Below are 13,213 nucleotides of genomic sequence, written 5' to 3' on the forward strand. Positions count from 1 at the left end.
ATCAATGATTTCTGGTGTCCCACAATGAATGCCTGAAAAACATCAAAATTTAAATGTTATGGATAAGTGAACAGGCTGAAGTATGCCACCTAAAAAAAGTGCGTAGAAAACTGGATGTATTGTTATTTTTGTGAGATAAGTCTTTTATGTACGGTATTGTGACAAAAGCAATTATATTCATGGCCTGTAATGGTAATATCATCTGAGTAAAGTGTGACTAGATACAGCATTTTTAAAAAACAAAACCACAACATCTATGGCAATAACAGTCTCAGTATTATTATCTCACTTGCTGGTAAGGCTTTACTCCTCTTTTCATATTAAAGTAAGAGAGGTGTCGTGATTGAGGCAGCGGGGCATGTGAGGGAAAAGTTAATGAGCACGTGTCATTGGGAATATCAGAGAAGGGGTGGCGAGTGTTGTCGGGGTATTGTTGGTTGAGGAGGGGTCGTGTGGGGGAAGAGGCTTCTCCCTCACATGCCCTTTGCCCACATTCTTTACTCACACATGCCTCCCCTCTGCCCACCTTCACACATGCACCTCCTCTGCCCAGCACCTTTAGCCACACATGCACCCTCTCTGCCCAGCACTTTCACATATGCCCCCTCTCTGCCCAGTACCTCCACACATGCCCCCTATACTCTGCAGCTTCAATCACACATGCCCCCCTTTGCCCTGTAGCTTCAATCACACATGCCCCCTATACCCTGCAGCTTCAATCACACATGCCCCCCTATGTCCTGCAGCTTTAAACACACATGCCCCCCTATGCCCTGCACCAACATATGCCCCCTCTCTGCCCTGCACCTTCAGCAACACATGCCCCCTCTCTGCCCTGCACCTTCAGCAACACATGCCCCCTCTCTGCCCACCACCTTCAGCAACACATGCTCCCTCTCTGCCCAGCACCTTTAACAACACATGCCCCCTCTCTGCCCAGCATCTTCAGGAACACATGCCCCCTCACTGCCCAGCACCTTCAGCAACACATGCCCCCTCTCTGCCCAGTACCTTCAGCCACACATGCCCCCTCTCTGCCCAGCACCTTCAGCCACACATGCTCCCCCTCTGCCCAGCATTACCCCTCCTCTTACCTTTTTCTACACCAGTGACTCCAGGAACAGACAGAAATGCTGCAGCTCCTGCACTGACACCCAGAGAACTCCAGCAGCTGCCTACACTGTGTACCATGTGACCACTGCGGTCACATGACCCTGTGATGTCAGAGTCACGTGGGGAGGTACCTAAGCTGGAGGATTTAGCCACTACCATGAGGGCTACAGACAGAGATCAGGTGGTGAGTTCTGTGGTCACTGATGTACATATATATGTGAATAACTAACTGCAGCATCTGCTTGTTGTAACTGATTATGTCCCAGCATGTTCTGCTGGACATATAATTATGTTTGGCAGGACATGCTTTGACTTGTAGTTCCACAACTGCTAGAGAGCCAGGATGTGCATGAATTAGATGTGTTAGACTGGGATCAACATAAATAATAGAAATACATTATTTTAACAGTTCTACTGCATGTTAGACCCAAAAGAAAGGCGTATGATTGTCCTTGTTTTCTTCAGTCTACTCTCAGTGCAGTCAGGCAACATGTCTGGTGTTAAACAGGTAATCTGGTGTTTACAGTAAACGTATTTAAATGGTATGTTACAAATAAATATTCTCAGTTTAAAGATATAGGTGGAGCAGACAAGACACAGGTAGGAATAGCCCCTATTCAGTGTTACCTTTTCCATATCACCACTTCTGTGTCTTTACTTTGACTTGTATAATATATATGTTTGCAGCATAATAGGGTACTTGGCAACACAATAAACTTGTGCATCACAACATACTAAATGAATAGGCTTCATATGTAAAAAAGTGAAAAGTGGGCTCTCTTGGGTGTTCTCTGTACTTAAACTCAGTAGCCCATGATACTGCTACACCTGTAAATGCCCACTTTTGTAGTATTTGATCATGTTAGGACTGGCCAGAAGGAGAAGACTTTGGTGTAGGTTGGTATGCTTAACATTCCATGTTTTTAATATAGAAGTAGTTAGAACAGCATTAATTATGTGTTTGGAAAGTGCAGAGTATTCATGTGTTTTGTCTATATAATGTTCGGCAACCCCTGTTTGTACATGAAGAGTGTAGAGGATCAATGCATTTTTTTGTGTGTTGGTGTGTATATATCTCTGTCTATCTCCAAGGCAAGGATGCACACTATATAAACAAATAATGACTGTATAGTTCAGCAGTGTTAAAAGGAACAGATCAGCACTAGTAACAAGAAAAAGAAAACCTTTATTTTAAAAAATAAGACATAAAATTACAAAGTAGGGCAGTACATTGTAAAAATGTATTTTCACTTCTTTTTTTAAATTAAATGGTTTCCTTTTTTTTTTTTAAATCACTGCTGAACATATACATATATCAGGGGTGCACCTGGGAGGGGTCCTAGTGCCTGGAAACCCCCCTCCCAGTCTGGAGCACTGTATGCTTGAGGTGACTGGACCCTGCCCCCAGGACCAGCCACTTTGCAACTTGTGTGCAGATCATTTCTGTCTGCACTGTCTCTCTCCCCTGCTGTGTTTCCCTGCCCCTTTCTCTCCCCTGCTGTGTGTCCCCGCCCCTTTCTCTCCCCTGCGGTGTGTCCCCGCCCCTTTCTTTCCCCTTCGGTGTGTCCCCGCCCCTTTCTCTCCCCTGCGGTGTGTCCCCGCCCCTTTCTCTCCCCTGCTGTGTGTCCCCGCCCCTTTCTCTCCCCTGCTGTGTGTCCCTGCCCCTTTCTCTCCCCTGTGTCCCCGCCCCTTTCTCTCCCCTGCTGTGTCCCGCCCCTTTCTTTCCACTTGTGTGTGTCCCCACCCACCTTCACACGGCTCTGCTCAAAAAGGGAGAGCTGCATGCACCTAACAGTAGTGCACGCAGCATTGCCGTGTATATGATGGGGATTGGAAGAGTTGGAGAGTAGCGAAGCACTGTCTAAATTTATAGCTACGCTCCCATTCATGCTGATCATGCCCACTGGCAGTGTGGTGTGGAAACCCCCCTCTACAAATCCTGCATTTGCCCATGTGTGTGTGTGTGTGTATATATATATATATATATATATATATATATATATATATATATATATATATATATATATATATACACATACACACACACACACACACACACACTGGTCAAAGTGGCGGTATGAAAAATGTAATGGAAATGTAAGTGAATGGAATTTGATAGATTTACAATGCAGGCAGTAGGAGAAGTGGCAGTATAGCGTACCACCGTATACCAGCTCACTTCATCACTGTATATTTAGACATATCTGGATTGAAGTTACTCCCTCCCCACATCAAAAGTGCTTGTGGCAAGAGTTTTTAGCTTGTAGTTGAAAACCCAAAATGTGCGTCATCATGCCATCTAGAATGGATTATTTTTATTCTTTTTGTAGACCTACTGTGTACTACAAACTAATTAACGCATATTTAACTGTATTTTAATACAACTCACAGATGTCCCCAATTTTCTAATATGATAATTCAAGTTTAGATGGTAGAAACCTCACCCTGTAGATACTGGTGCAGTTCCTGTTTTTTATTCTATGTGAAATGCTAGTTGCTGTAAGCTGGTTTGCATTTAACATTAACATACAGATGATTCCTCTTCCTAGTTTAGTAACTGGATTTCTACCTTGTGAATAGTTTTACATGTTCTTATCTTTTTCTTAACCCATTACCTGTCTATACACAGCAGTAAGGTTATCGTGTAAACATGAGAGTGCCATGCAAGGTGTTAGAGCCGATCTCCTATGAACGGATTGTACTGAAGAACACCTCTGACTATCATTACCTGAGGATTCAGTTGTGAGTAGCGATGCTTAATTACACTGATTATAATAGTGCTGAATAGATGCTGATATAATTGTGTTGTGTTTGGTCTGCAGAGTATTCCAGGACCAGGGTGTCAAGCTGACTGCGACTCAGTTCAAGTTATTGGTTGTTTCAGCTTTAAAGGAATTGCATGGAGAGGTATTTACTGATTTTTACTATATCATCATCAGCTATTTCCGCACCTCAGCGCTGTACAGAGAACTCACTCACATCAGTCCCTGCCCCATTGAAGCTTACAGTCTAAATTTTCTAACACACAGACTAGGGTCAATTTTGATAGCAGCCAATTACCCTACTAGTATGTTTTTGGAGTGTGGGAGGAAACCAGAGCACCCGGAGGAAACCCATGCAAACATGAGGAGAACATACAAACTCCACACAGATAAGGCCATGGTCAGGAATCGAACTCAGGAACTCAGAGCTGTGATGCAGAAGTGTTAACCACTAGGCCATATCCCTGCCCCGTTCTGATTTTCAGCACCCGTTTAACATGCCACACGGGCCAAGCTCAAAGCTACAGGATCACTGTCCAATTTGAACATAAAAAAAATTCTCAAAATATCCGCACAAGGTGGCTCCAAAATGGCCACAAGACACCTCACACGTATTTTATTTTTTTACAGAAGTAGCGCTTATTTTTGCTTGTGCCCCATTGAGGGAGACAGAGAGGGTGCAATACAGTTATACAGCCACACAACACAGTAACACAAATGTAAAGGTCTTATATAATTGAGTTAGAACAGCAATGTTAGCAGTTATCTCAGACATGTCAGTAGCAGTTGGAAGAGAGTGCCCAAGAACCCAAACACTTTCTGAAATTTATCAGGGCAGTTCCAAGTCCACGAGAAGGTAGTCCAGCATATATAGAGGTCGGAATGCCAATGGGATTTCTGTTTATGTAGTAGGAGATTTGTTGCGTGAAGAGAAGGATGGTCAACAGATTCTGGGTGGTCACCTTGGAAGCCATGTTTTCCATCATGACCAATAGGCAGTCACGTGGAGTATATATCTTTGGGATATTTTTGTTTTCAGTTTAGTGGCTCTGTAAATAAATAGCCTGCATTTTAGGCAACTCTTATTAAAAAAAAGTTTAACTTCATTTTTTCTCCCTCTCAACCTTCTTAAATTCCATTCTTCTCCATTATGGTATAATATTTCTACCGTCATACTCAGTGGCAGGCTGCCAGTCTGGTCCACACACTAACATTTGAAAATAGATGATGACTTCTGCAGTTGTTCTGACACAATTTATATTACCACTAAACTGTAAACACAAGTTGATCCTAAGTGAAAAGGCAACTTGTGGCATTCTGAAGCGCTTATGTAAAAGTTTGCGTTGTTGCATCTTGTTTTAATTGGGTGCAAATAGCAGCATGTGCAAGGACAAGAAGCCACCAATCTTGTTCAAAATGTGATTTCCAATATTCAGACATTGATGGGAATTTGTGTCAAATTGTGGTCTGATTATAACCACAATTGCTCCACGTATATATGGTCATCTTCTCACCACATGAGTTGTTATTTGTGGGACCTGGCCCTTTGGCGTGGCCACGATTGGCTGGATCTGTCCAAATTTGGGACGCAGTGCTCTGGTGGAGTGACAAGAACTCATCATCATCGTCCTTTATTTTGTAAAGAGCCACAAAAGTCAGAAGCGCCGGACAGTCAGAGTTACACATCCTATAAAATAAAATCACACACAAGGTTGACAAGGGGGCAAAGAGTTGCGGGTCCTGCTTGTTAGAGCATACAGTCTAGTGGGATCTGCCGATGTATGGGCACCATTAGACTCTGAAAGCCTTTCTGCAATGACCGTCTTGTTGAATATGCATATGAAAAATGCCTCCCTCATTATCAAGGCTTTACCTCAATACCACCTTATTGCAGTACAACTTGCCGTAACATTGTAGTCACTACAGAGGCCCCTGTGTAGCCTTGACCTTAAGTCAGTCTGACTCTGGACATAGAAAGCTGTGAGTGTTGAATCCACAGATAACTGTCTGAAATTATATCTGCGTTCTCAATGTTCTTTTCCAGGTGGCAGCCTCTTTCCCGTTGGACCTGCTGAAATTTGATGAAAAGACATTGTGTGCCACATTGAGAATCTGTAGCAGGTATGCAGCTATTATTAAGTCTATAGAAATAACATCATCACTAAGCTAAACAGTGTATCATTGACCTGACATCACTGCTGCCCTGGAGCACGTGTAACACAAGTACACAAGCTGTTGACCTTGAGTTAATCACGTGGTTGGGTTTGGAGTTTGGGGAGCGTTAGGTGGATCTTGTATGTATCTACCATGTGGAAGAGGAGCAGGTCTCCAGCCGTTACAGCTACACAAATCAGCAAGTTTTTCTAAATAAACTGCTTTATATTTAATGTAATGCAACATTTGAAAATGTATTTTGATAGTTTTCTTTATCTAGGATATTGGGACAGTCCTGGGGCATGCTGATCATAAACGCCGCTCTTTGTTAGCTCTTAGGTGCTAAAAGCAATAAAAATGATAAAGCACAGTATTATTGCAATTTCTATTAATCAAGATGCATCATTATTTTAGAGAAATTAATATTCAAAGTTCCAGCTTTCCAATGATTAAAAAAACAAGGCTCTCATTTTTAGCCTAGAGAAAAACCCAATGTGTCAGTCTCATTCTGATTTGTAATGAAAGCCACTGATAAACATGACCTATTAAGCTAGCATCAAGTTCCTATACATTGGCACTGAATCAACATTGATTTAAGGTCCATCCGGACGAGAGTTTCCTTTTATTGTATACCAAAATAATAATGTACATGTAATTTTCTCATGGTAACCTCTGTTCAGCACTTATATACATTGCTTGGCAGAGAGATCTGTCCTGCACTTTGCCCATAGAGGTTTTGACGTGTTGCGTTCTGTTTGCCATTAAGGTTAGTGGCAGAATTCTGTTTCTGATGCAAACCTGTGGCCACGTGGAGAGCTGTGAAACACGTGCAACAATAAATAATACTTTCATAGCGCTTTTATTTCATGCTTTCCAACATGCTTTCTAATACAAAGAGTAACTGAAAATGGATCTGGGCTACAAAAAAATAAAAAATATTGCTGACATTTTTACAAGGAGTTTATTTTAGTAGCTGTTGCCATGGTAACATCACTCACAACTAGAACAGGCCGCATATATTTTAAAGAGTATTTAATGTCGATCTGATTGGTTCAACCAAATCATTCTGAACAGTGATCAGTTCTGTTAGAAAATGTTGGGCGGCTAATGATTGTTCTTTGCACAATGTAAACAATGACAGTCTTAAAAATAAGCCCTTCTTTGCATGCAGTGAAGGCTCCTGGAACAGACATGTCCTGCCGCAGGAACAGAGCTGTAAATTAATTGGAATCGGGACGTTTATGGACTTGTCCCATTGTAGTAGCAGGAAAAGAGCTATAAATGAATTGGGTGCTTAGTGACTCAGTAATAAACGCTGTATATTCCAAGACACCAAGCTTGAATTATTCCTCTTTGGACCATGGTTTATTCCTGTTCATACATAACGTGAAATAACCTTTCTTTGCAGCGGTCTTGTGTCGTTGTGGACCTCTCTGACCCTGCTGGGACACTACCAAAGCCAGGAGTGCAGTATTCGTGTGATCCAGGTAAATCCACTTAGCTAGTTACACCAGAGGTGTTATCTCATTCCTACCAATGGGAGGGAGGGCGGATCCCCATTTTTCTTTTCTGCCACTGCTGTGTGCAAATGTGTCCTAGATGTGCTAGGAACTGCTGTGTGTTTGTGTCATTGCTCTGTCGCTTACCATCCAGCCAGGTCGCTGCAGTATTTGTCCCAAAGTGTATGAAAATAATATTGTGACCTGTGAGGTGGTCTAAATTGACTGCAAATGACTTGAAATTAGTGTTATTGGGGTAAATAATAATGTAGGAACGAAAAAAGAGCAAAATTATGTGATTTTACCATATTTTGGGTTTTTTTCTAAAAAAAACAAAACCAAAACACACGAGGGCGGTTTTGCAAAAACCAAAACACGAAGCTATTCCAGATCCAAAACCAAAACCAGTTCACGGGGTTAGTGAGCATCTCTAGTCTAAATGTTGGTTCAAATTGACATCATAAAGTATATTCTATTAAGAGATCGAATGCACACAGCGAGACGCCGACGCGCGTTTCACTGCAGTTGCTTTTTCCAGGTGAACAAGTTTCTATTTAGGTAGTTATCAAATCATCACCTACACCATAGTGAATACAGGGAGCCGTACAAAAAAACGGCCGTGATCCCTGCTAATGATTTAGGGAGGTAATATAAACCCAATACCTACTGTAAGTGAATATAATAAGGGATGGTTACAACATCCTAAAAGAAATTAGGTTTATTATAAGGGTAATTTGTTATGAAATATTATAATGTACCCTATATAAATCATAAGGGGCACAACTATAGTAAGTGATCAGTATAGAAAATAAATTATTTGGGGATCCAAAACGATGAGCGACTTAATTTTAGAAAGAGATCATGGGACACACACAGCAATTTTAAATCACAATTCACTTTCCCACATATTTCCCTGTTTTTTAAAATAAAGATAATTTTATCAAAAGTAAATAAAAGTTAATTTTTTATTTTTTTTTAAAGAATTGGGTCACATATAAAACAAAGACTGTTGTTCACCAGGTCCAAAGCCAGTTTTTTTCTTTTCTTCTCTCCATGATATTAATTTTAACTAGTTGGTAGCACCTTTATGTAATTTATTAGTAGAAATTACCAAGCATGCCTAGAAAAGAAAGAAAATGAATAACACAGGTAACCGATTATGTCTACAAGGTACAGTCTTGATGGACACTAGTGTGACAACAATATTTAAAAAGTACAGCTGCAGTTTTAGGCAACTAAAATTTCTGCAGCAATCTTACTAGTGTTAAATGAACCTGGCCCCACCCTCTCATTTGCATAAATTGCCACTGACATTGAGATGGTGTCGCTAACAAATTCCACAATCAAATGCGTGCCATGAGCTGTACATACTTTTAGACGTCATATTGAAAATGCAAATTCCTAGTTCCTGATCTACTTGAACCACAGCTAAGTAGGAGTGTTAAAGGACATTAATAGGGCAGCACGGTGGCCTAGTGGTTAGCACTTCTGCCTCACAGCACTGGGGTCATGAGTTCAATTCCCGGCCATGGCCTTATCTGTGAGGAGTTTGTATGTTCTCCCTGTGTTTGTTTGGGTTTCCTCCGGGTGCTCCGGTTTCCTCCCACACTCCAAAAACATACTAGTAGGTTAATTGGCTGCTATTAAAAATTTACCCTGGTCTCTCTCTTTCTCGGTCTGTCTGTGTGTATGTTAGGGAATTTAGATTGTAAGCTCCAGTGGGGCAGGGACTGATGTGAGTTCTCTGTACAGCGCTGCGGAATTAGTGGCGCTATATAAATAAATGGTGATGATGATTAATAGATTACATACAAGCAGTACTTTAAGTTTACATACATATATGTACTGTAAAGCACCACATTTTTTTTGGGGGGAAATTGTTGAATAATTGGGACATTTTTACCGCTTCCGGTATGGCAACACTCATAATACACTTATATTTGTATAAATAAAGGTATGTACAATATCCGTACTCCCCTATACATGCTTGGTTTATACAGACTTTATTTGTCTTAATGCTTTCTACAAGGTAAGGTTGTATTTTTACACAAAGGACTAAAGTTATCTATTTGTCTTTATTCAGGCATCCCCTTTCTTGCTGGCGCTGGCTGGTAACAGCAGAGAATTAGTTTTGGATTAGATATTGGTAAGGATGTTTCATCGTTTGCTCGCCCACAGGACAGTGTTTGGTATTTCCACCAATTTTCCATATTGGTTGAACAGACTTACATTGTTCCGGCTGCTACACCTCCAGGTTGGAGATAGTGCTGAGATTACTAGGACCTTCACTCAGAAGGATGTTAAGCTCTTCTCTGAACTGACCGGCGATACAAATCCATTGCACCTGGATGAGGCCTTTGCCAAGAACACAAGATTTGGGAAGACCGTTGTCCATGGTGTACTCCTCAATGGTTTGATATCTGCCGTACTGGGCACCAAACTACCAGGGGAGGGCTGTGTTCTCATCTCCCAGGACATTTGCTTTCCAGCTCCTCTCCATGCCGGGGAAGAAGTTGTGGCGAGAGCACAAGTGAAGACTTTAAAGAGATCGGTGGCCTTTATTAGTGTATCATGTATCGCAACAGAAAGTGGCCGGACTGTCATGGAAGGGATAGTTAAACTGCTAATTCCTAAGGACTGACTGACATATTGTAAGCAATGACATGCATTCAGTCTCTAAATAAATACACCAATTACTTGCTTCATGATTTCAGGAGGCTTTGGTATCTCACAAAACATGGCTGCTTCTATTATAGAATATTGTAATCGGAGATAAAACCATTGTCATTTCTTTTGTGGTTATGACTACCCGTTGTTCAGTTGTAAAAAGAATAAATGTTTATTTTATGTGCTCAATGGAAAGCATTTGATGGCAATTTCTTTTGTCCTTGAGTTTTACAGAACCAATCGAACTGCATTCCGTAGAAACCTTTGTACTGAGCTGTCATGACAAGACCCACTTGGGCACGCGCAATGTGAGTCTGAAAGGGTTACTTTAACACAAACCCACCTGATCTGGTAAAAATTACTAAAATAACCACAAATTACACCTCACATACACTCTTAAACACCAAGGACTACTAGCACGAAGATTTAGGTCAAGAGCTTGACACTCTTGGGTAGTCTTGAGTGGCTCCGTGAGTTGTCCGAAAAAAATGCAAATCTCTGTTAATTCCGAGATACTGTAACCAAATGTACCAAATGTAATGTTATATAAACCAAGGCAATCTGACGCATGATTTATTTAAGAGCACAAAGACAGAACTTCATTAAATGGATTTAATAAATGGCAATAAATTAACACACAGAAATATCAGTGCAGAACAGTTTTTTAAAATAAAACAGAAACAGAATAATTTTCATGCAACATGCCTGGGGAAGGCTAAAATGTAAGGACAATTCATCAGTAGAAGACTGATCCCAAAAACTGACTAAAATTAGTTCACTACTTTTTAAACTTTCTGCCATGCCCAACTGCCCCTCCTTTGCTTATCTTTTTTACCACTGATTTATTGCCCTTTGGTCCTAGAATAGTTTTAATAGATATATGTTAACCCTCTTCAGGATCATAGCAAAGATATTTCAGTACACAATTACTTTATACTGCTATGCGGAAAAGTATATGAAATTGACAGATATTCTCTGGCTTGTTCAAGTGGTTACAAATTTAAATAATCCATGCTTGAGTAGTTCTATAAAAGTATGTCTTTGATCTATTTTGTTTCCCATAAGGATTATACACTGAGCTTGTAGTGACCCAAATATGGTATTTTCTAGTTAAAGGAATTTAGCAAAATTTTATGCTACTAGGACTCTTAACTGGGCAATAAAAAGGGTTAATTGCTCTTTTTTGACAACAGGGCATCTCTCTGAGTAAACAATCAATACAAGATAAGTCTGTCTCCTTCATCAAAAAAACTATAGCCCCTTGTTTGCTTTCACATTGATTTGCTGGAGACCATGCTATCTAAAGCTAGTTTACAATTTTGCATATATTAATATATATTCTTAAGTAGGTTATAATTATGATGAGCTTGGAAAGCACTTGGGCAACTGTAATGCTGAAAAGAATGTACTTCTGTGCTTTATTGTACATTTAGGGCCTGAGTCATTAAGGAGAGCAAAGCAAAAAAAAGGAGTAAGTTTGCTCCTGGACAAACCATGTTACAATGCAAGGGGTGGAAATTAGTTTATTACTTTTCACATAAGTTAAATACTGGCTGTTTTTTTCATGTAGCACACAAATACTTGAGAGCTTTATTTTTACACTGAAATTAAAAGTTGATCTAGGACACGCCCTTCCCCAACTATAAATCTGTGCCCACATTTGAAATATACCCCCCCCCCCCCCCCCAATGCAACATGATTTTGCCCGGTTGCAAAGTTACTCCTCTTCTATGCTTTGCTCTCCTTAGTGACTCAGGCCCTTGCTAAGCACAGTGAAGTCAGCCATATTGTACTCTGAACAAATATTAATGAGAATGCAGCCTTATCATGTCATTATGAACTAGTGACAATCCGAGACAACAAATACCTTTGTGATGTCACCAGTTCCTTGCGAACAGTTTTTGTGCTTACATTAATGCCAGTGGAAGTTCGGAACTCTTCAGCTATGGATCGTTAGCGACTGTTACGTACCATGCGCCTTAGCAGTTGTTGACCCTGCTGTGTGATTTTACGTGGTCTTCCGCTTCGTGGCTGAGTTGCTGTTGTTACTAAACGCTTCCACTTTCTATTAATATCACTTACAGTTGATCATAGAATATCCAGTAGGGATGAAATTTCACAAACCATCTTATTGCAAAGGCAGCATCCTATTACAGTACCACACTTGAAGTCACTGAGCTCTTCAGAACGACCCATTTTGTATCACAAATGTTTGCAAATGTAGACGACATGGCTAGGTGCTTGATTTTATACACCTCTGGCAACGGGTCTGATTGAAATGCCTCAATTCAATAATTAACAGATGTGACCAAATACTTTTGTCCATATCAGGGGCGGATCCAGACTATTGCTATACCCCGGGCGATTTTAGGGGGGGGATTTAGGCCCCGCCCCCTTTCTGATGTCTAAGGCTGCCGGCGGCTGCACAGTATGTGCAGGTCTGCTCGGCAGTGACAGTGTGCTGCCCCGCTGCTCTGATTGTGTTTAAAACACAATCAGAGCAGCCGGGCAGTACACTGTCACTGCCGAGCGGACCTGCACAGTGTGCAGCCGCCGGCAGCAAGCCCCTGCTAGGGTGGGCGATCGCCCCCCCCCTGGATCCGCCACTGGTCCATATAGAGTACGTTGCTCTGTGTTTCCCAAAACGTGAATGCTGCGTGATCATTTGTCAAATGATCAATAGATAAGTGACAATTGCTTTTGCAATACTCATGGCATATTTAGCAAAAGCTGAACCAAACTAAAATGTAACAAGCTGTGTTTAAGACCTTATATTTTAGTTATACTTTCATGAGTACAGTGATTTTCTTTATCAGTCACTCCTGAAATGTCCAATGAGCACAGGGCAATGCACCATGGGTGTATGTTAAACCAGCCATAAGTGTGTACACTCCTTATTAATTACTATGCTGTTAAGGCTTTTTTGTTACACCCTCAGGCTGTCTAATTACCTATATAACTCAAGCAAATTTTGTCTATATCATTACATGCTAATATTTGCTAACGTATGATTATATT

At 40.9% G+C, this 13,213-nt stretch overlaps 2 protein-coding genes across 3 annotated transcripts; both read left to right on the top strand.

Moving 5' to 3' along the window:
* The first annotated feature begins 1,194 nt into the window (after window positions 1-1,194).
* On the top strand, window positions 1,195-9,729 carry RPP14 (ribonuclease P/MRP subunit p14). Of its 2 annotated transcripts, none has more exons than XM_075183290.1 (6): window positions 1,195-1,297; window positions 3,746-3,855; window positions 3,936-4,020; window positions 5,920-5,996; window positions 7,438-7,516; window positions 9,612-9,729. In XM_075183290.1, exons 2-6 carry the CDS (start codon window positions 3,764-3,766, stop codon window positions 9,666-9,668), a joined length of 390 nt encoding a protein of 129 aa, XP_075039391.1. In that variant the 5' UTR covers window positions 1,195-1,297; window positions 3,746-3,763; the 3' UTR covers window positions 9,669-9,729. The 2 variants fall into 2 exon arrangements, with proteins under 2 accessions (XP_075039391.1, XP_075039392.1); XM_075183291.1 differs by having other exon boundaries at window positions 1,220-1,297; window positions 3,743-3,855.
* HTD2 (hydroxyacyl-thioester dehydratase type 2) lies at window positions 9,681-10,384 on the top strand. Its single transcript, XM_075183288.1, has one exon. The coding sequence runs from the start codon at window positions 9,681-9,683 to the stop codon at window positions 10,167-10,169; it is 489 nt and encodes a 162-aa protein (XP_075039389.1). The 3' UTR covers window positions 10,170-10,384.
* Window positions 10,385-13,213: the final 2,829 nt, after the last annotated feature.

This window comes from Mixophyes fleayi, chromosome 8, assembly GCF_038048845.1.
Source record: "Mixophyes fleayi isolate aMixFle1 chromosome 8, aMixFle1.hap1, whole genome shotgun sequence".
Classification (NCBI taxonomy): Eukaryota; Metazoa; Chordata; class Amphibia; order Anura; family Limnodynastidae; genus Mixophyes; species Mixophyes fleayi.